This window comes from Pungitius pungitius, chromosome 3 (assembly GCF_949316345.1).
Source record: "Pungitius pungitius chromosome 3, fPunPun2.1, whole genome shotgun sequence".
NCBI classification, from domain to species: Eukaryota; Metazoa; Chordata; class Actinopteri; order Perciformes; family Gasterosteidae; genus Pungitius; species Pungitius pungitius.
In genome coordinates, this window is record NC_084902.1 from 16,884,990 (window position 1) to 16,908,100 (window position 23,111).

The 23,111-nt window shown below is 43.4% G+C and overlaps 1 protein-coding gene across 3 annotated transcripts in view; it reads right to left on the reverse strand.

The window, feature by feature from the left end:
• slc8a2b (solute carrier family 8 member 2b) overlaps positions 1–23,111 on the reverse strand; it is a 110,622-nt gene that overhangs the window by 7,523 nt on the left and 79,988 nt on the right. For all 3 annotated transcript variants that reach the window (XM_037457040.2, XM_037457033.2, XM_037457049.2), the window contains 11 exons: positions 13,865–14,378; positions 11,832–11,969; positions 11,455–11,682; positions 10,670–11,014; positions 9,412–9,537; positions 8,677–8,872; positions 8,255–8,385; positions 4,404–4,777; positions 3,195–3,298; positions 2,811–2,828; positions 871–995 (listed from right to left, as the gene is read on the reverse strand). In XM_037457040.2, the coding sequence (XP_037312937.2) occupies positions 871–995; positions 2,811–2,828; positions 3,195–3,298; positions 4,404–4,777; positions 8,255–8,385; positions 8,677–8,872; positions 9,412–9,537; positions 10,670–11,014; positions 11,455–11,682; positions 11,832–11,969; positions 13,865–14,275 (2,196 nt within the window). In that variant the 5' untranslated portion in view covers positions 14,276–14,378. The remainder of the gene's footprint in view (positions 1–870; positions 996–2,810; positions 2,829–3,194; positions 3,299–4,403; positions 4,778–8,254; positions 8,386–8,676; positions 8,873–9,411; positions 9,538–10,669; positions 11,015–11,454; positions 11,683–11,831; positions 11,970–13,864; positions 14,379–23,111) is intronic.

Consider the following 23,111-nt stretch of genomic DNA (forward strand, 5'->3'; position numbering starts at 1 on the left):
ATGGATCTGAATTAGAGTGTGTTGGACCTTTGGTGCATTGAGACTTATGGCTGCGCCAATGTGGGCTACGCTCGTTTTACTGCCTGCCTTTATTTGCTTAAAGTGCATGTTTTAATTAGTTGCCCTGCTCGAGCTGCCTTTGACTTTGCTTCTTGTGACACGGAGGTGCTCGGTGGGAGGCCGTCGGACCCCACACGCATCGAAACTCTGCACGCTTCAAGCTATCTGCCGCATCGAGGGCAACTTGTGCATTTTGAATAATTCAAATCTGTACTAGGCCTGCTTGCTGAGATGGTTAAGACCTGGGTTCACTAGTGTGTGAGGAAGTGCACTAGTGGATTATATAACAGGCCCAGAGAAGCACAGCTCAGTCCTTTATGGCCACAAAATCAGAGCCTCTAGGCACAAACCACGCTGCAGGACACAAGCGTAAATACTCCTACACAGCTTGGAATAACAAGTTATATATATATATATATATATATATATATAACAGATGTTTAGTGCTCCTGGCCCGCAACCATAAGAACTAACTTGAGACGTCTTTTTATGTTTAACTACAATATAACAAGAAGTAAAAACTTCTGGTTGGGGAAATACGGAAATGATTTTGTAAAGCTAGCATCGCGTTAATGTTGAAATGACAAAAACACGTCTTTTTGGGACAGGGATTTTGGGAGTAGTTGGATAAATTTCATTTCGATAAATATTTTTAGTTATTCGGCTTCATTCAAATGCTTTGGATGACGCAGCCACCACTGCTACCATCAACAAGTCCTTTGTACGTTCATCTTCAAGTTTGAAAAAAAACAAACACAAGTCACAAAGAGCAGAGACCATGTGAGGATCATGAATAAATAAATGCGGCACCTTGAACTCATACGACTCCTCGATGACCACTTCCAGGCGGCTGTGCTCTCCCAGGATGGGCTTCCCCATCTCAGCTATCCTGCGGGCCTCCTCCTCCTCGGAGCTCATCTGCCCCTCCGCCCCCTCTGTGGGAGGGACGACGACCATCAGTGAGACTCAAGGTGCATGAGGCAGACATTCCCCAAGCTCCATCGCTGTCACCGGTATGTGAGTCAGCGGTTATGTACAAAGAAGCAACAGAAAATGATCTGAAAGTCGGAGCTGAGCTTGAAATGCTAAAAACCAGGAGAGGGGAAGTGACTGCGATGCGAGTTTACGCAAAGCATCACTATTTGCCTCTTGACTGCATCGATCCACTCGGGTTTCTGTTCCCAGGCTTCCGTGCAGAGACAAAACGCCGCCAACAACTTGCCAAGGGGGGTGTTAACGTGGACACAAGGCCCAGTTTGTGCCATTGATGTGCCTGCTATGCATGGCGCTTCTCACACAAATAACTGGTAAGGACGAGAGACATTTCTATCCCCTGAAAGAGGGGACGTAACAGTGTGGTGTTTCCACAAAGAGCTTCAGAAACACTTCTCACAGACGCTCTGTGGGAACTGAAGAGAGCCGGAGGTAAGGAGACAGTGTGTTGGAGAGTGAGAGATTATAGCCTCCCCCCCCCCCCCGTCCCCTCTCTCTTCAAAGAGGGTCCATGTCTAATTATGAGAGGACTGTAGGAGTAAAGTGGCATATGGCAGCCGTCCCTGCAGAACGACACTATTTCAAGGAGTCACTGTCACACATTCTCAGACGCACAAACCTACGATTTCTTCCCCCCCCCATCTGTATATTTTGATTTGTCTCAAACCAGTTGGTTGTCAGTTTGCAAGATGGCTTTTAATTCAGATGAATTTCTATTTTGAAATTAGAGCGATATGAACATTTATGGTCTTTCAATGGACTGGTGTTTAAATTGTACTACTACATTGTCTAAAGTGATACAACATCCCAATTTTCTTCTTATCAACCTGCACTAAGTTCTTAATTAAACGTGGAAGTAATAATTTACTTTTTATTCTTCAAGTATTTCATTCACACGAGACAATGTAGCTAAAAGCTATACATTTATTTATTTACCAGAAAACATGCTATAGCATATTTTGGATCAATAAGCACATCCCAGACTCAATATTTCCTTCCATTATTTCTTCTGTTCTCTTCTATTAAATCCACGCACACTTTCCATATAACCACATCAGAACTGAGTTATACTCCCACGCACAAGATTTCAAAATAGCCATGAAAAGCAATATGACATTAAAGTATAATATGACATGCATGACAAAGCACAGCCGGGGCGAGCTTATGAGCCGCTCCACTTTGCTCTGTCAAAACACGGCTATCTATTTGCATCAGCGAGTGACTCATCCTTAGACGTTTCCTTTTTTTAAAGAGCAAACCTCAGAATCAGCGAGCTCAGTTTTGCTAAAATCCAAACGTAAAACTGTAAACAACCAAACAAGCATCGCTCCCCTCGAAGCAAGGCTAAGAGATGCGAGTCGGCCCGCTATGCAGCGCTACAGGGAGAGACCAGCTGAGCGGCTGATCGCATGCACCAGCCTATATTTATATAGATATATTTATAGAATCATCATTGAATACAGTTTTTTTAATCATGATAATAATTTAACTTTTTATCAAGGAAAATGTCAAATCTTTCAAATTAATTTTTTAACTAGCGTAAAAGTATTTAATAAGCTTGACTGTTTAACTTTTGGTTTGAGCTTCTCAGTCATGACCATTTTCTGTTAACAAGGCACCTTCTTAGACTTTAGGGAATGGCAATCGACATTAATCATTTTTTTCTGACATTCCATTGAACACATGTCAAAAACATAATGTGCATGATGAACGATAATGAAAATAACCCCCTCGGAGGAATAATCACATGAGCTCACCTTGGCTGAGCAGCAGAGCTGTGAAGAGTACAGAGGGGGAGGGAGGGGTAAATAAATAAAGATCCATGAGTAATAGCACACATTCAGCCTGACAGCAGCATCTAAAAACACATCAAACTCCAATCTACGCGGGGATTAAAGCACCAGCACAAACTCTCGGTTTGGAGGGTTTGCCATTAACAAAAAGCCTGCGCTCTCATCCCTGCATTGAGAGCTGCTAGCGCTGTTATGTTTTTTTACAATGAAACGGTTTAAATGTATCTTGTGCGCGCTTCCAGGTTATTCCCAGAGAGCACTTCATGTTTGCCCATTTTTTATCAATGTTTCTCTAAGAGAGAAAATAAAATCTTCACATTAAGTCAAGTAAAACCAACACGCACACACCTGAGATTCCTCTCTTAAGCCAGCGTGGTTCCTCCAACACAATGAAGAAGTTTTCATGTTTTTCGTATTCTTCGTCGTCAATTATCCTGACCTGGAATGTCTGACTGCATCCACACAGGCACAAACACACACGCGCACACACACACAGAAACACGATTAACGACAAATTTGTGTATGTATGTATGCAGGAGCAACCATGCTCACTCACACACACGATAATTTAAAGCATTTCATCAATAGGTAATGTACACACACACACACACACACACACACATAGACAGGAGAGAGCCGCCCACATGGTGGTCACACTCCTGTTGTCTGATCGGGACCAGCTGCTGTGTGAATAACAGCAGAAGGAAGCCGGATGCAGGGACAGAGAGAGGGAGGGAGGGAGTGTGAGAAAGTCTATCAAAGTCCGTAGTGGGAGCAGAGGAGGAGACAGAGATTCACTAAGATTCAACGTGTTGATAGTGGATTTATTTGAATGGCCTCTTGGTTAAATGGCAGAAATAATGTCTGTGGTTGAAGCAAGCTTAAATGTTTTTTAGTAAATAGCAAAAGACACAAATAACACAACTGTGGAATTTTGAAGATTTTCTGCGTTTTACAAAAATGCAGCTGCCAAAGGAGTGTTACTAATGAGACGACAGAAGGTTGTCATTGCCTTCGTAGCATCGGTGTGGTGGGTGCAAGAGAATTTGAGTTGATTCACAATTCAACGTTAGCTTTTTACTTATGGCAATGAGGTAGAATGCCATAACACCCTGAAAAGCACATAGTGCCACACTATCTCGTTGTAACGTGGTCAGGCTTGACCTCTTCACACGCCCAGCGGTCACAGAGCAACATTAGCATCAAGTGGAGTCCTTTTTGTGTCCACTTAAGGATCATAAGTCCAACATCCACTCTGCTTTCACACCCTTTTGGCTGCTCAATGTTTTATTATTTTTTCTATCTGGTCCTAATTTGATGCGTGGATGTCTGCACCAGGACTCATTAGGGCCGCTGAGAGGGGCCAGAGTGAACCCAAAGGTCACACTACGCACAGTCTATTATTTGGAGAACAGACCATATTGTTATCGGAGCTTTATCACAACTCTTCACTTGGACAAAGACCGTCATCCAGTGAGAATATCCGTCACGGCGGCTTTGTGACGCAAAGATTCTATGTGAAGCAAAGCACAGGTCAATAATTCCAGTGTGACTCACGTGGTCTGGTCGTTGGTGAACTCCAGCTCTCCGCGGGCCTCCTCGTAGTCCTCCCCAGACTTGGCGGTGCCCGATTCGCTGTGGTACGGCAGGATGACCGTGCCGCGCGCGCCGGAGTTGCGCACCACCGTCACCTCCATGGTGCCCACGCTCTCGCTCACCCGCACCATGCGCTCCCTGAACGTGAAGATGCCGGCGTGGTCGTCGTCCAGGATGGTCACCATGGCGACCAGGGGCTCGACCAGGCGACCTTTGGGGCCGGCGTCCGCTTCGTCGCTCTCGAACATCCCCTCGGCGTCGCCAACGCGCAGATTTAGCAGGCGCACAAAGAAGTGCTCGTCCTCTTCGAATATGTCGTCGTCGATGATGCCGACCTGGAGGACGACCAGAGAGGATGTTTCAAAACCGTCATACACTACATGGCTACATGGCATACATCGTTCGCATTAGGCAGCAGTCTATTGTTATCACAGTCACCAAAGTGGTTAGCAGGATCTTCTAACAGCTTATCAGGGGAGAAAAAGGACAGACTGCCAACGTCTCTTTGGTCTGAGGACTCCCTGAACTGTTTATTCGGCGGATGCTCACAATAGCATCCCAGTGCACGCAGGAACACATGTTCGCTGCATAGGCTATTTAACATGGCTCCATACTGCATCCATCTTGCACACAGGGTCGCAAGAGTCAATCCCAGCCAGCTTCGGGAGAGAGACAGGGTTCACCCTGGATTGGTCGCAGGGCTAACAGAGAGACAGACAACCACACACATTAAGGCAATTTAGAGGCACCAATTGACCTCATCCCCAGAGCAGTTCTTTGGACTGTGAGAGGAAGCCAGAGTTCATGGAAAGAACCCACGCAGAAACAGGGAGAACATGCAGACCCCACACAGAAAGGCCACTGAGTGGAGTCGAACCCAGGACCTCCTTGGTCTGGGGTAACAGCACTAACCAGCACACCACCGTGCCGCTTCGTTACTCATAATATCAAATATGCTAAACATTTTCCATTTCAGGACCCTTGATTATGTTAAGCAAGAGTTTAATTTGAAGAATCGGCATCTACCCTGGTATGGTGCTTGTGCTGGATGCAGAGAAGACGCAGAGCTGCTAGCAGACTCATAAACAGAGGCTCAGGCTGCTTCTCTGATACATGAGCTGCGCACAAAGCGAGAGGTGACCTAATGAACCAGGTGTTCAGATACAAACACATTCTGGTCGGTATCGGCGATGATATAACATGCAGAGAGGTAGAAAGCCTAAAAGCGGTTCCTTTTTGCGAGATGACACAAATTCCTGATGAATGTTTGAAGGGAGGATGGATACAGATGGCACTTTGGGGGAGCAGAAACCACACTGACTCATCACCTTCTCATGTGGTGAACTTGTTAGCAAACAGTGGTCTGTTTGTGTCTGATGTGTTTTTCTGTCTGTTGTCCCCTGTGGAAGCGTCTATTGTTGTGTGCATGAGTTGCTTTTGGCGGCAAAGTAATTTCCCCGCTGGGGATTAATAAAGCATTTTAATCTATTTACACAACCGGCAGTAACAGAGCAATACTAACAATCCTTATATCTTTTAGTTGAGTTTTTGGTCTCGAGTCCTTGATCAGTTAGATACTTGAAATACGGTCTGGTGTAAGATACATATGTTAACTTATACACACGTTTTGTTCTATGAGGAAAAATGAGTTTTCACATCAACATTTCGAACAGGGATGTTCTTAAATGCAGATTTAGTGAGTAACTAGACTGTCTTTGCTGACATTGACACTTGCATCCTGCTGCCGTTGTATAAAGATGTACCCCTGTTATTACTGTACTGTTCGACAACATCACTTTTTTATGCCACTCTGAATTTCTTGGAGATTCGGACTCTTTGGACCAAACCAGTGTGTACCTGTGATTGAGTCCAATTAAACACCATTGTTTCTAATTGGCTGTTTCAGCTCTGTTAGAAATGTGGTCAATCATCCTAATTCTAATCCATCAAGGCACCATTCAATTTTGTTTCCATGCCGATGCACACCCGTCATCCCAGTCGACCCGATCCACTGTTCTATGCCAGCCGTCACGCGTTTTTGAATTCCTCCCAAACGAGTATGAGTAAGAGCGCCTTTGACTCTGTCGACTCAACCACTTTTTTGGTTTAATCAGTAGAGGATAGTTGCCCAGCGGAACAAAGGGAGATGTCAGGTGGAGTCCATTTCCCTGCTACTCAAGTCGGCCCGGTGAGCCGCTGACTGGGATGACACGGACCTTTTCTCCCAACGGCTCCCCATCCAATCACTCAGGGCAGATGAGGCAGTTTGTGACGTGTGTTTTTGTACAGCCAGTCTTTGTGCTTTTTTATGAGTCTCTTCAGGCTCTTGCATCACTCTCTTTGGATCTTACATCCAACTTTCAATGAGAGCAGAGAATTCCCGTCTCACTGCGTCTTTGTCTCGTGCAATCCCCCAACATGCCTTTTCAATCCCACAGCGTCTTCGGTTCAGATGGCAGAAGCAAAGAGACTGGGCACACTTAGAAGCAGCTCACTGGGACTGCTTGTTCAACTCTGTACCTAATAAAATTATGATAATAAATATACAGATGCAAAATTATAATACAACAAAATTAAAAAAGAAAAAGGTTAATAAAATGAACCTCATCAATAGATTAAAAAAAGTTCTTCTGGATTAAACAGTAAATACTACAGCATAGGTTAGAAGTTCTTTCATTAGTAACAGCAGTATCTTCTTATCCTCTCATGTCATGTGTCTCTCCTGCTGGGAGCCCTCGCTCTGATCTCTCCTGTATTTTCCCTCCTCAGCTCCCTGAATACTTTGTGTGAATCCGTCCGTCTTCTGTATTTTGAGACCCTGCTGAGTTTACGTTGTGTGGTAAAGATGAATCACCTTTCTGCCTCTAGTTTCTCTAAAATAAGACAAATTTTAGCTCAGTATTGGTACATGAAAGACAACTTCTTCATATCTCTCCACAGGGATAATTCAAATGTTCTGTCAATCTCCACATTTTTTTTTAATAACAGTCCTTATTGTCATTGTGAAGGAGTGAATATAAAAATTATAAAAAAAATTGCAATGTGGTGACAAGAAAGCATGTTGATAGACAATTTTGTATATCCAGCTAAATATTTGAAGTGTGCATTCAATTATCATTACACCACGTCTATCCTCACAGGGAGACTAACAGGATTAAAGTCCAAATTGCGCTAGCAGCAGCTTCTATTTACAGACTAATTAACAGCAGGTCTGAAGTCAGTTCATCTGAGAGCTGTGGGGGGCAAACGGTGTGCCTGTTGCACTTTTCAGAAAAACGTATCTTACTCAATTAATTCCTTTTTTTCCTGCTACTATTGTACTTTGTTTTGAAGAGTGTCGTGTTTGTGTTCAATTACAGGTTTTTAAAAAGAGCACAAAAAAAGAGACTAATGAGTCTGTGTGCAATTAATTTGATCCATATTTGGATGACATATTAAATGGGAAAGACTAAATATGAAGAGTACACTCTAAATATCTGCAGAGGCACTTTGTTCATTTAGCTTCCTACAATATCCGCTCCAGTAAGTAGGGCTTACATTAAAGCCACAGTTGATGCACTGTTACTGCTTTCTTCTTCAAAAGCTTCCAACGCAGTCAAAGAAGAGCAGCCAATCAGACCAAAGGACTCTCGCGGAAAATCTAGAATGCTCTGATCAAATATTACTCAAGTTACTGTATCGCCTTTTTCTCCCCCTGAAATGTTTACAGTAACTTTACAGTACATTACAGTACATTTTAGTGAAACGAGTTTGTTAGCCGGCCTTTACCAAGTGCTGCTGACAGAGCCCAGTGTGCCTCCTCTTCACCTCACCTTAATCTCTCGGCGGGTCTCTCCGGGCTTGAACACCAGCGTTCCTTCGCTGTACTCGTAATCGGACCCAGCGTTGGCCGAGCCATCCTCCGTCCTGTAGTCCACGTAGAAAGTGTTCTCTCCCAGGCCGCCTGAAAAGCAGGAAGGAAGACAGCACATTGAACCGGACACAACAAGAATTAGTCCTCTTGGTATGAATCTTATTAAAATAATAAAGAATCTTTGCTGTAGTACTATAATGTTTTAGCTACTTGTACTTTCCATTGTATGCTGCCTTTATACTTAAACTTCACAACTTGCAAATCCACTTATTATTTGTTATATTTTTTTTAAATGGTGTGATCAGACTGAAACTGGATCCGATCAAAGATCGATCACAAACACGTGACATGGGCGTGAGCGTTGGTGTGAGGGAGCCCCACCCTGGCAGACGACAGCCAGCGTCAGAACGCCGCAGTTCTCCATGCACTGGCTGTGGGAGCTTTGGAAGGAGATGCGGCTGCACTCTCCCGAGTCCTGCACCTCCGGCGCCTCCTCGTCCGCCACGGCGGTGCGCCGGGCGTTGTCGGCCGCGTGCCTCTTCAGGACGTTACCGGCTCCGATCATCATGCGGGTCGCCTTGATGGAGACAGGACCAGGAGTTTAAAGAAGAAACAGATTACCTAATTTCTTTCACATTTACAGGCTTTAGTTTTAAAAGATTTAAATGAATAAATAAGACTTTCTTAAATGTGACACTAAGAATCGGAAGTACATAAAGGACTATTGTACTATTTTATATTCTGTGGTTAGATCTCTGCTACTCAAAGGGCTTTACTGTTTTAGCTGGTTGAACTTTTGATTGATATTATATGGTATTGTATTGTACGTTGTGTATTTGAATTGTATACGATATGGTCATTTTTCAATTCAGTAGATAATGTAGCAAAAAATAGATGTTCATTTCAGTAGGTTATGAATATTCCTATATCAATGGGATAGCAATATGCATGGCAAATAAAGAAAAAATAAATATTACATAAATTATTACAATCACCCATTTAAAGTAATTAATTTGACCTGGACAACTGGTTATATGATATTGTGACATTATAAGAGGTTTCCTCTACAATAAAGCAGAGTTTTAGTGTGTGTGTGTGTGTGTGTGTGCGCGCTACCTGTATGCGGTAGAAGGCCCTGCTCTTCTGTTGGTGCAGCAGAGCGTAGTAGTTAGCCAGCTCCATCAGCTGGTCCAGCTCTTTGTCCGGATATTTCTGCTTCAGCTCCTTCAGGATACGAATCACCTGGAGGACGAGACGAGAGGACGGTTGGAGGAATATCTGCTTTCAGAGGCTGAGTGGAATCAGATAAAGGTTCGATAGAAAGGCGGACACGGCGCCATCGGCAGACATTTTTAGAAATTAAGAACTGATTCTTGGCCAGTGGTCAAGAAACTATATGGGTAAATTGGGGGATGATGGGAAAAAAAGTTTAACTAACCCTGCAAAATTACAAAGAAATGTGCAAATATGTTAAACTGAAGAAGTACCTTTAAAGCTGGAGGAAAACGTATGCTGCGATGTGTGCTACATAAGCATGTCATGTAAACACGCCCTACTCTTTTATTTAAGCTGTTGAATGACAACCGTATTTTTAGTTTAGGCAAATAAAAGCTGATGTCAGCCTGGCAACCAACTTTTAAAGTGTCAAGCCCTGTGATCTTCTGAGTTCTAAATGTAATGCTTCACTAATCTTCTGAAAATGACGAATAGATAATCTATTTGTCATTCTGTTCCTCCTCTTTTGGTCGTGGGACTGTCTCTCTCTCCGTCATCGACCTCTCCGACCCTCTTTGTGGTATTTTTGTCCCTCTCCTTATTCTCTCCTCTCCTCTCTTCCTAGTTACCTCATTTCCTCTTCTCCTCCTCACCAGTGGAAAAACTCATCTCTTTCAACAGGTTTAAATGTGGATCATTATAGAGTCGATTTTAAATGCAAACTGGTATCTCGAAGCCTGAAAAACAGCAGGCATCACTTAAATGGAACCATTCATTGGAGCAGGAGACGGACACTTTAACTGTCTTCTGCAGGCAGACAGTTATTGTCATACAACCATCTGAACAGGAGTGTACAGTTTTCTTTGTTAACTGCCTTTTTTGGCGGCACAAGGCCTGTGAAACGAGATTAGTGACCTAAAAGGGAGGACGATCTGCAGCGGATGTGTTTTAAAGCCTTTTTGCCAATTCAAATCTTTCTTGGCTCTTTTTGAAAACCATTTGATATTTGAAAAAGTTGATGAGATGTGGTGTGCCTGGGGCGTTTTGCGTTCTTTATGGGATGAGACGGCACTCTGCAGTGTGGGCGCCAAGCCCTTGTGTTACCGATAGATGGGTGAAAATGTATCTCTCTACAGGTGCCAGCGTCTCTGTGTCTCACCTCTTTGCGGCTCTCGTCCAGCTCCTTGTTGCTCTCCACGTTGACCATCGCGCTGTTGGATTTGGGCAGGTTATTGGACACGGCGCCCGCCGTACCGTCCTGGGTCCCGACCCCGCAGATTTCGCCAGGCACCACGGTGCCCCCACCGAACTTGCCATCCATGATCATCTCCACGTCGCCCTTGGTGGGCGTCAGGTCTCCTTCGGTCTCCACGACGATGCCGTGGCGCTTGTCGGCGCGGTAGCGCTTGCCCATGTACTTGTAGAAGAGCAGGCGGCGGTCGGCGATCCAGGCCAGGAGGACACACACTGGGAAGAAGAGCAGGGTGACCAGAGCCTCCCACACCTGAGACACACAGATTCAGTCAGTCTTTGATTCCCCCCGATGGGCTCACAACGCTAAGAGGGAAAGTTCTGGTGCAACGTGCAACAGTAAAAATGTTGATTGTGAAGTAAAATGTTCAATTTAGCTGCAGAAGGAGGCTTTCCTCAACACGTAAAGGCATCCTTCATGTCGTTACAAAGATTCAACATGTCCACATCAGGAGGTTCGGTGTCAGACAATAAGGATATGACAAAGGTATCGGAAGTTCACAGACAAATAGACATAAATACATAACTACCCCTGAGATATAGTGAGAGTAAAAGTAAGCTGTAACATCAAATTGAAGCACCTTGAATCTGAACTTCATTACAGTACTTCAGTAAATGTACTTAGTCGCATTGAACCACAACGACACATTATTTACACTATGTAAAGCAAAACTCTCTCCGAGCCCGTCTCACCTCTACGATGCCCGGTGACATGACCGACAGGATGAGGAAGAGCCAGATGTAGGCGAAGATGCTCCAGAAGGCGGTGATGAAGAACACCCTGAGGTGCTTGATCTTGCGGGTCTCGCCCACAGGAATCGTCCACACGCAGATTCCGATGATCACAAACATGTTGAAGGCAGCGCTGCCGACGATGGTCCCTGGGCCCAGCTGACCGGCCTCAAAGCCGTGACCGCACACCTGGGAGCGACGTACAACAGCACGGAAGAATACATTTAAAAAAAGAAGGCGCGAGAGAAATGATCAGCAGTGTGTATGAGTCCACACACAATGAAATTCCCTGTGGTGGAAAGTCCCAGCAGTGTGTGTGTGTGTGTGTGTGTGTGTACCTCTATAACCGACAGCAGTATCTCCGGCGCACTGGAGCCGAGAGCCATGAGGGTCAGATTGGACACCGTTTCGTTCCAGATTCGAACCGTTGCCACCGAGGTTTCCCCGTTGGGCATGGTGATGGTCACTTCCTTCTCCTGTGGGCCCAAACACACATGCGTTCTTTGATCAGAGGCGGGCTGTCAGAGCCAGCAAGGCCTTCTCTGCTGGCCTACACATCATCAGAATATCCACTTCATTTTGACACATTTCTTTCCAGAAATATGCATTGAATTATTCGACTACAGTCTATTTTCTTGATTGCATTCTTGCGCTGCATCCTGGCTCAGGTCAAAGTTTGAAGGGGTGGCCTTTATGTTGAAGCTTTTATCCAAGCATATTTCAAGCATCATGTACTGCCAAGGTCCTAGAAATCTGCCCTTAGGCCTTCAGAATCAACCGAACGGGCGCCTGTAGGTTGAATGGAAACAAAACCGTGACATTAACTAATCAGATGCTCAGCACGTGCATGTCTTTTGATTGGATGAGTTAGAGGGGGAGGCTGGAACAACGCAGGTGCGTACGCCAGGTCACCTGAGGACGAGGATGAAACACTTCTGTTCATGCACACGCACACATGCGCACACACACGCGCGCGCGCACACACACACGCGTGCACACACACACACACACCCACCCACGCCCAATCCCCTCCCTCACGCACTCTGTGAGTGTTTAGTTCTGACCCAATGTCAAACCGCTGAGTGTTTGAGGGCTCCCTGCTAGACATTTTGAGCCCTTTATGAACCTTTTCCGTAATTCCGTAAAAGATTTCTTTAAAAACATGGCCCCGACTGCACTACATATCAAGAGCAGACTGCAAGCTGAGCGATTTCTGCTGTGTTCAGTTAAACAGATACACTCGACTATCACCCCTTCTAAAATAAACACACTGCTCGGCCTCTAAGATCACAAGAGAAGATTTTAAAGTACTACTGGGGATAGATGGAAGGAGAGGGGAATCTAAATTAATCTCCATTAATGGAACTGATGAGACAGTAAAAAGACAAGGACGGGATGACACGTACACACTAACCTTGAGAACAACAAGCACTTAAGAGTGATTAAATATGCATGTGCTGCCTGATAAATAAGTTCATGTACAATAAGTACATTTTTAGTTGGGCAGCACGGTTTGAGAGCTGATGGGGCCAACGTGGCCGTGAATTATTGCTGTGGATGTAAGTATGCCAGCGAAAAATATAGACCGGGGAAACATTAAGACGCTGTGATGGGTTTGTGTAGGAACGGTATCAGCAGGCAGCATGCACATGCAACGAGGGATCGATGACTCGTTTGAAGCAGGGCGGGTCTTTTATTCCCCAAACAGCTCAGAATAGTTTAGGTATGTAAACTATATTTGTCATTCGTGTCAACAACTGTTGTCCGGCTATAGTTGCATAATGAACAGAAGATATTTTTACACTCTTGTGCAGTTTATCATTGGACATGAGGATCTTACAAGATAGTAACATCATCAGACTTTTCTTTTTTAATTGGCATGATGGAAACTAGTGATCGCAAAGCGTCACCTCCACATGATTTAATACTCATATTCTCCATAATTACAAGATGAAAAGGGGCCTCCTGAAACTACAAGGAGCTCCTCCGTCTTTTTTTTGGTCCCCCCATGAAAACAATTTTTACTTTTATCCCCTGAGCAATAAGTGCATGAGTGCAGAGAAACTTGAATTGACCTGGGAATGTGAATATTAAATATGCCCATAAACTATTCCAACGAACACATCTGGATTTTGACCTAAATAACCTTGTAATCTGTGCAAGTTTCTTAATTAACAAGATAATTTAAGGGCTTGACTATTTTTTTTTAAAGAAATAATTAAAACGATAAAAATATCGTTGATATAAAAATATTTTTATAAATGCTACCATCTACAATCCTTCCATCAAATTAACTTACCTCTAGCGGGAAGGATAACATTTAGATTCCACAACGTCCCACCCATACATTTACCTATACACTCGTTCTCACCTGGGACGTGATGACCTCAATGGACGCCATGAAGCGGTCCGCTACTATGGACACTCCCAGGAACATGTACATGAGCGAAGCAAAGTAGACCACCGCTCTGGCCACTTGCTCGCCAAGTCTGGGCTTGTTGGGCTCCCAGACGGGGAGAAGGATGCCGGGCAAGCACACCGTCTCTTCGGTGCACTTATCCTTTTTGCCAGGCGCGGTGCCGTTGCTGTAGGACGCCGACGGCAGGAATGAGGGGAACATGGAGGACGTGGCCCCCAGGGTCACAGGGTCGTTGCCGGGGTCGCTGCTGGGGTCGCTGCTGGGGTTGCTGCGCTGGGACTCCGGCTGGCAGGGAGGCAGTGGATGGAGGAGGAGGAGGATGAGGAGGAGGAGGCAGGGGGCGGGGGAGGCCAGGAGAGACATGTCCGGCTGTGTGTGGTTCCCACGAGAAGTGGGATGGAAAGGGGAAGGTAGAGGATTAGGCCGGTGGGAGGGGTGAGATGATGCCTAGAGCCAATTAGCTCACCTAGAGGGGGGCGTAGAAAGAGAGAAGAAAAAAGGATGTTTGAGTCCAGCTCTGAGACCATAGCAAAGTATAGAAACACAAGGTATTAACTGAATAAAGACTTATTTAACAAAGGTTGAAATTACATCGCTTTTATCCAAAGTGACTTACAATAAGTGCATTTCAACCATAGGGATACGAACCCAGAAGAACAAGAAAGTGCAACTTCATCAAATAAGCCGTTGTACAACTTGTAATAAATAAGAGCCATTATAAGTACAATTTATGTGCTACAATGTTAATGTTTTTAGTCATGGTAGAGTCTAAAGAGGTGTGTCTTTAGTTTGCGGCGGGAAATGTAGAGGCTCTCTGCGGTCCTGATGTCATTAGAGAGCTCATCCCACCATTTAGGAGCCAGGACAGTAAAGAGTTGTGATCTCGCCGAGTGCTTTTCTCTCAGTGAGGGAGGAACAAGCAGCTTGGCAGATGCAGAGCGGAGTGTGCGGGTTGGGATGTCGGGTTTCACCATGTCCTGTATGTAGACTGGACCCAATCCATTCACAGCATGGTACGTGAGCACCAATTATACTACCAAATGTAACCAAAATGTGAATTCTAACAAATTATGCTTCCAGGGAACATACTGCCAAGTCAACTGAGGTAATCTTTAAATATTGTATACAACAAATCAAATGTTGAAGAGGGAAATTAAAATTCCCCAATTCTTGGTATCTGCACCCATGCAAGAATTGATTGGATCTACTCAAGTACAGTGCAGGTTCAGATAAAAAAAAAATTGGGCCAAGATGCACCCCTACCCTCTTGGATGATCTGAGGTCCCCCCATCATAGTGTCACAATGACCTGCAAAAATCCTAGCGGGCCACAATAGAGGACGATGAGTTCATTATCTAGATATCTTCCGGTAAAAATGCGTCTCTGAATATATTCTGCTTGGACCGTGCCTTAGCATTTATCAAATCCTGGCTACTGCACCTGGGACCAGGATTTTAAAAAAAAGGTCAAAATAGTTCCCGGCAGCTCTGCTTTTGAGAGAATAACAAATGTCTACACTTTGTACTTGTTTGCATGAATGTCAAACTCTCTTTTCCCCAGTCTTTTTTATTTGTCAAATCGATTTGGAGACTGTGCCCATGTTGACAAGGAGTCCTTACTTATCCATCAATGTAAACATCCATTCAGATGACAATTTGCACAGCTCATATGAGGGCAGAGGGTCCTTGAAAACAATACAACAACTCAAGTCATTCAACTTCAACGGAATCAAAGGGATTTAGAGGAGAGCACGTGTGCAATTCCCACCAGACCCCAACACATACTCTCATTACTTCCCCAATGAAGGCCAACCGCCAAATAAAAGCTAAAGTTTTATTGGAAAACAAAACTTTTATTCAGACCTCACCCATCTCCATATGCATCTACAGTGACTCACAAAGGAAGATACAAAAGCAGCGGGGAAGACCAACATAGAGTTGTCGCTAAGAAAAGGCCAGGCCAAAAAGATCAAGGAGCAGAGGGTTTGTGGCAGTGGCGTGTGGTTGGGCTCAGCTGCACAGCAGTGTGGGTGGGAGTGGTTCAGGGAACAGGTGCTGAGAGCGGCTCAATCTGCCTCAGCTGTAATGAGTCAGTTAATCAGATCTTCCTTTTTTAAATCATGAGCACTAGCTGGATGGGAAAGGACGGCCGGAATATAGAGTGGCAAAGGACAATAAAAAACACTGTGCATCAGTGATGTGCGGTGATGTCATTAAGAGGCTAGGCATTGAGTTATGAAAGCCAGATTACCTAACTTCTTATTTAGACTAACACGTGAAAACAGTAACGTTAAGCGCTACCCACAAGCACAGCATACCCGCACTGTCAATATCAAGAAATTACTCTATGTCATCCTTATTTGTAATTTACACTCTCGCTCGCACACTCACCTTTTGCTACTGCGGTCAACTCAGCCGACACCCGGGTATCCGTGGTCAACTCAGCCGATGGTTGAATTTTAGTGCACGTGTATGCTGATGTTTACGGTATTGAGCAAGTAACCGGAATAAAAACTATTTAATCAAATATTCTGGACGATGACTAAAGCAGTGGATCTCAACTGGTGGGTCGGACCCGTTTTTAGTGGGTCGCGGGCCGCATGGGAAAATAAAAATTAAAAAATTCATGTGATTTTATTTTGAAGGGACTTTTTGTAATGCAGCGGAGTGTCGGTTGAGAACCACTGGACTAAAGCATGTGGGTCCGGGACCAGTCTGACTACTCTTGTAGAATAAATGCAATATTTTACTGTATATTTTTAGAGATTTCTCCAAAGTAAAAGCCCCTTATAAAAAGTCAAATTTTTGCAAGTTCAAAAGATAATTTCTCCATATTTGAACTGCAATAAAAACAGATTTCCAATTGTTCCAGACAATGACTAATGCATGGTTGTTGAGGACATCTCTGACTACTACCATGATGAATATGAAGCATTTGTACAGTACAGATTTGGAGATTTCTTCAAAGTAAAAGCCCTGTTTTTGCGCGTTCCAAAACACCATTTCTCCATACTTGGACTGCAATAAAAACATATTCCTCAATAGTTCCACACAAAGACCAATGCAAATGTGTTAAGGACCCCTCTGACTACTAGTATGATGAATATAAAGCATTTGCTGTACAGATTTTGAGATTTCTGCAAACAAAAAGTCCCCTTTTTTCAAATTCAAAAAGATAATTTCTCTATACTTAAACTGTGATAAAAATAAATTTAGGAATAGTCCAGACAAAGACCAATTGAAATGTGTTAAGGACCTTAAACATTTTTACTGTACAAATTCAGAGAATTATCCAAAGTAGAAGTCCTATTTTTGCAATGTCAAAAGGGTAGTTTCTCAATTTTTGAATGACAATGAAAATTATTGATGAATTTGTTCAGGACATTCGAACCTTCCATTTCAAATTTTAAATATTTTTAAAGAACAAATTTGAACTTGTCCTAAACATATTTTTAATTCCCCTAAATGCTGTCATAAAACCTAATAACATAAATAATTACACCTATTACCTGACAATGAGTTACATATTAACCGTCTGAACAAAATGTTTGATGCAAAAGATGAAAAAAAAAATACTCATATATATTATTGTTTATCTGATCATGCCATTGAATTACACTTTGATGTAATGTGCATGTGCGCCATCTTAAATATTACACCATATAATCAGATGTTACGTTATGAAACATGTATTACATTTTTACTTTATAATCATTCAATTCCAAATTGATGAAGAATGTAGCAAGTCATTATCTGCTATCTCCACCGAAGCAACCTCCTTGACCCCCACCAGTCAGGCTTCAAGGCGGGTCATTCCACAGAAACTGCTCTCCTCGCTGTCTCAGAGCAACTCCAAACTGTCAGAGCCGCCTTTCTCTCCTCCGTCCTCATCCTTCTGGACCTTTCTGCTGCATTTGGCACAGTAAACCATCAGATCCTTATCTCCTCCCGTGTGGAACTTGGTGTCACTGGCTCTGCACTCTCCCTTCTCTCGTCCTACCATGAGGGCCGCACTTACCAGGTACCCTGGAGAGGATCTGTATCGGAACCCTGTCCTCTTACTACTGGAATTCCTCAGGGCTTTGTGCTGGGTCCCCTCTTCTTCTCTATCCACACCAACTCTCTCGGCTCCGTCATTCACTCTCTTATGGTTTCTCCTACAACAGCTATGCAAATGACACCAAACTAATTCTCTCCTTCCCTCACTCGGACACTCAGGTCGTGGCACGGATCTCTGCCTGTCTGACTGACATCTCTCAGTGGATGCCCGCTCACCACCTGAAGATCAACCCCAACTAGAGTGAACTACTTTTCTTTCTGGGAAAAGATTCTCCTACCCAGGACTCAAATATTAACTTTGGCAACTCCATATTAAAGCCCACTTTGACTGCTAAGAATCTCGATGTGAGACTTGACATCCCACTCTCCCTGACTCCCAACATTACAGCAACAATTTGGTCCTGTACATGGTGTTTTTGAACGAGCAAAAATATTAAAAATGCTTCATATTCATCATGCTAGTAGTTAGAGGTCTTTAACACATTTGCATTGGTCTTTGTCTGGAACTATTGAGGATTCTGTTTTTATTGCAGCTCAAATATGTAGAAATGGTGTTTTTGAACCTGGGCTTTTACTTTGGATAAATCTCTAAATTTGTACAGTAAAATGATTTCATATTCATCATCCTAGGAGTACACGAGTAGTCAGAAAGGTCCTGTACATACACATTTCTACCATTTACTATTTAAAGAGCTTTTTTTCCCGGTTACGTGTTTAATACCGTAAATGTCCGCATAAACGTGCACTAAAATTCAAGTGTCTGCTGAGTTGACCACGTGAATCCGAGTGTAGGCTGAGTTGACCGCAGTCCTTTGCAGCAGCAGTCTATCCAAGGCTGGCGTAGACCTGCCTCTTTGATCGGTTTCGGCCAATGCGAGCTTTCGCAACTGGACAATTAAGGTGGACGTCATGAGCGATGTGAGTGAATTCCCGGTGACATGCAGTGCCGCGTCGTTCCTCTGGGACAGATCGCGGTTGCGGAGGGATGTGTAGGTCATGATGCAATCAGCAGTAACTATTCCCCCCCCCCCCCCCCCCCCTGTGTCTGTGTGTGTTAGTGAATGCAATAATGCGTCTGCCAACTGGTGAGATTTAGGCTTCTGCGTGAGACCAAAGGATGGACAGATGGACAGAATCATGTTCACGATCATCTGTCTGCCTCTCTCTTCCTGTCAGGCTTCAGTTCTTTTGTGAGAACAAAAGCACTCGTCCTCACCTTCTGTCTTAAAAACCCATCTCTGCTAAACTGACTTTATCCTTACTTCAAATGATTTTGTCCGTTTTTCCTTTTTTTTAAACTTTTTCTTCTGTTCTCCGGGGAGAGAAATGCAAGTGTATTTGAATAGTTACAATTCCATAAAAACATATGAGCTGCCTCTGCTGAACTGTTACAAAGTGCATGTCCTCCAATCTGTCCTTTAAAACTTTGTAGTCCAGACCAATGGTTGTTCTTCTGTACGTGAAAAACAAACACACGGAAAGGGAATTATTGTAATTTCGTTTTGTCTGTTTGTGGGTCAGCTTCATCTAAAGAGTCATCAAAATGCAGAGGGGATTTCTGTAAAATGTCAAACTACTGAGATAATCCTTCAACAGTAACAGCAATCAGTTATCAATTTTCTTTTTAGATTTGACTTACTTCCTAGAGCGGGGATGTGTTTCAAAAATGTGTTGCATGGAGGTGTTTCATTAATTTTACCCTGCCTTCTCTCTTGTGGCAACATGGTGTCTCAGTGGAGCTGGCAGAGCCTCCAAACAGAAAAGAAAGTAAAGATGAGAGGGGAGACTAATGGACTCTGCTGTGATTTTCACATTTGATGGCAGAATTGGATTACTTTCAGTCGATTTTGATTAACTCACCTCGACCGCTGCTGCATTTATTTATATATTCTCTTTCCGCTTTCCTTTTAATTTTGAATGGAATTGAATTTATGTGGAGGCAACTGTGCAGTACCATCATTACAAGAATCAGATAATCAAAAGGACATTTTTACAAGTTGATATGAATTAGTACAACACTGTATTTGTGTTTGTGTCCTTTGTGATCGGTGAAGGTAGAGTTTAACAAGGAGAACCCAGAGATGAGACTTGACTTGCTGTTGAATTAGTGTTTATATTTATCACTGATAAAGAAGAGACGTGAGTGAAACCACAAAATTAGAGATACTTGTGTGGTAAATCCAGGCTGTGTATGAGAATGAGAATCTTTTAAATTACATTAACGGTTTGCTTTATTTTTTCTAAATTTCAAAAAAGCTGTATTTTCAGATATCAACATATCCCTTGCATGTGGTCTCATATTGATTAGTGACAGTTTAAAGATGATTAGCTTTGACATATTTATCTATCATGTATCAACACGAAATCCCACGTGATTCTACTGTCAACTTTGGGTTTAACTGACTGTCAACAAAAAAACAGTCTGTAAACCCTCAGCGTCCCCTGATGCACCTTTTGGAACCGTGTAAACGTCTTGTCCGGGAGGAACGTGGCCATGAGAAATGGGTCAAAGCCTACAAATAACGCCTCAAAGAAGTCGGCTCTTACAGGAAATCAGGGTTCAATGTAACTAACCTATAGAGATAAGGTAGTCATGGTGATGGTAAAGATGAGAGGGCTAGCGTGGCCATGGAGCTAACTAGTGATCCCAATGTCAGGTAGAGAGATACAATACATACGGTCTAACGGGAGGGTACAGCCCTCTCCCCTCAAAGGTTTCACACTGGGACTCTTAAGTGACGCGACAATTGGCTAAATACACTCTTTCTGAGCTCATGAGATGAGCGCTTTGATGCCTAAACCTACACTGAAAACCAACAGCAGCGGTGCAGCAGTAAATTCTCCCTCGCACCACTTGACATTTTCAAAACAACAACTTCTCGCACACTCAACACTCACAGCAGGCTCTTTAAGGTTCCATATTTAGCTACTGCCTTCATGGAAGCATCATTTAATGGACATAGCCTGAGGATAACCAAACAGAGAGAGGCTAGGATCCCTAAAAGTACAGCTAGAGCCCACAACATAGGTCAAAGATGTTCCAAAATTGAGCAATTGGCTCTAACCGTCTCAAATGAATTTTCAAAATACAAGAGGTCAGAGGAAATTTAGACTTCTTAACGATAACAGAGGTTTAAATCATGCCGAGATATTGATTCTCACTCTGAGTATTGAATGGATCTCCTCGCAATCGTACTATTAGCGATAACTTGCACTCAGCCCCGCTTCAGGGTGAGATAATACATTTACAGGCTTGAGGCATTTACAAGCTTGAGGAGGAAGACTCCATTCTTGGTATCCCTGTCAGTTTTAGTCTGGAGAGAGATGCAGATAAAACGGTCAAGATGGCGGGAGAGCACGTAGTGACAGATGATGGGAGGCTGTTACAAGTTAAGTTTCAGCCACTCCGACTAGGGAGACAGTGAGCAGCATACCGTCTCCTCCCGAGAGAAGGGCATAGAAAGAAAGTAACCTCTTAAAATCAGCCTGCTAAAGTCAGATCATGCTTGGATATCAGATAAATGATAAACCGAGGGTGCTGTACTAAATGCAGGAGCTTGATTGTAAGTACACAAATAGAATTGACAAAAATTGACCAAATCAGAGGCAGCAATGTTGATCTAGCATTCATTCACACCGGTTGAACAGAAGGACACGCCTCAGGACGTCTCCATATTGTTGAGGGGGGTGAGAACTGAGTACATTCCCCTCCATTGTAGTGTGTGAAAGGAACAAATATCTGACCTTGACATATCAAATCAAAGCTTGAAGAGTGATGTAGGTAGGATGGTTCTGCTTACTCCCAACATAAGTGCCACAGTGTTAGCCTCTAACTGTAATCTGCCGCTCATCAAGGAGCCATTGACACAGCCCATTAAACAAGGATTGCTGATGGTCTGTTCCGATTCCTTCCTTTAGGTTGTGACTGGGAAGAAGGGTGGGTGTGAAACCTATTACCGTAACGGCGTGCGCCTTCTGCAGCACCAGAGGGAGTCTCTTTATGCACCACAGCTGAAGGAAATGCGTCCTCTGTGCATCAATCCAGTCACTTACCCCTCCACACACACACGCGCCATCTTGGCTTTTTTGCAACCAATGAACTGAGGTTACAGTATAGTAGACGTGTAGGAGATATTGTATTGCATGTATGTTTGTTTTTTAAGTACCGGAAAAGAGAAACGCAGCTTGATTAAAACAGCGTTCTACAACCTAACTGGATCCACAATGAAATATACGCCAATTTCATGGTACTTTTATTTCATAAGTACACATTTATTTATTTCATGGTACTTTTATTTCATAATGGCACTTTTATTTCATAATGGCGCTTTATTTCATAATGGCACTTTATTTCATTTCACGTTCTTATATGCAAATCAGGGGGCGTGGCTATCTCTCACATTCAGAACAGACAACAGAGCCGTGTGCAAAAAAGGGCTAGAAATAGGCTAGGTTAGTTGTAGCCTTCTTATATAGCTACTGTCTGTGGTTGTAGTAGAAGATAAGGTACTGGTTCATTCATTACAATGTCTGAGAAAAGTATCTCAGACTTATTGAGAGCGGCTGCCAACCGCCTCGATGGGATGGAAACCACCACCACCACCACCACCTACAACCAAACACCACCTAGAGCTGCCGAAGTGGGAACCACAAGCCCTAGTATTTCCAAAAAACCCTCAATATGTGTCAAAATAGTATCTGCAGATAACCCATGTTGATCGATTTGATCCGCTAATGCCAGCATGCTATCTCGGAGCCCACCGATGTCTTCCATTATGTCCACACTCTCACGTCCCTTAGCCAGCCTTTTTTGCACACGGCTCTGTTGTCTGTTCTGAATGTGAGAGATAGCCACGCCCCCTGATTTGCATATAAGAACGTGAAATGAAATAAAGTGGCATTATGAAATAAAAGTGCCATTATGAAATAAAAGTATGATGAAATAAATAAATGTGTACTTATGAAATAAAAGTACCATGAAATGAATTTATTTAATATTTATGTATTTATTGCCTCTATTATTTATTTCACGATGTATTTCAAATGTATATTTCATTTATTTATGTATTTATTCATTTATTTAATTTTGAATAAAACGGCATTCCATACAATTAAAGTCCTCTGTTGTTACATTAGAAGAG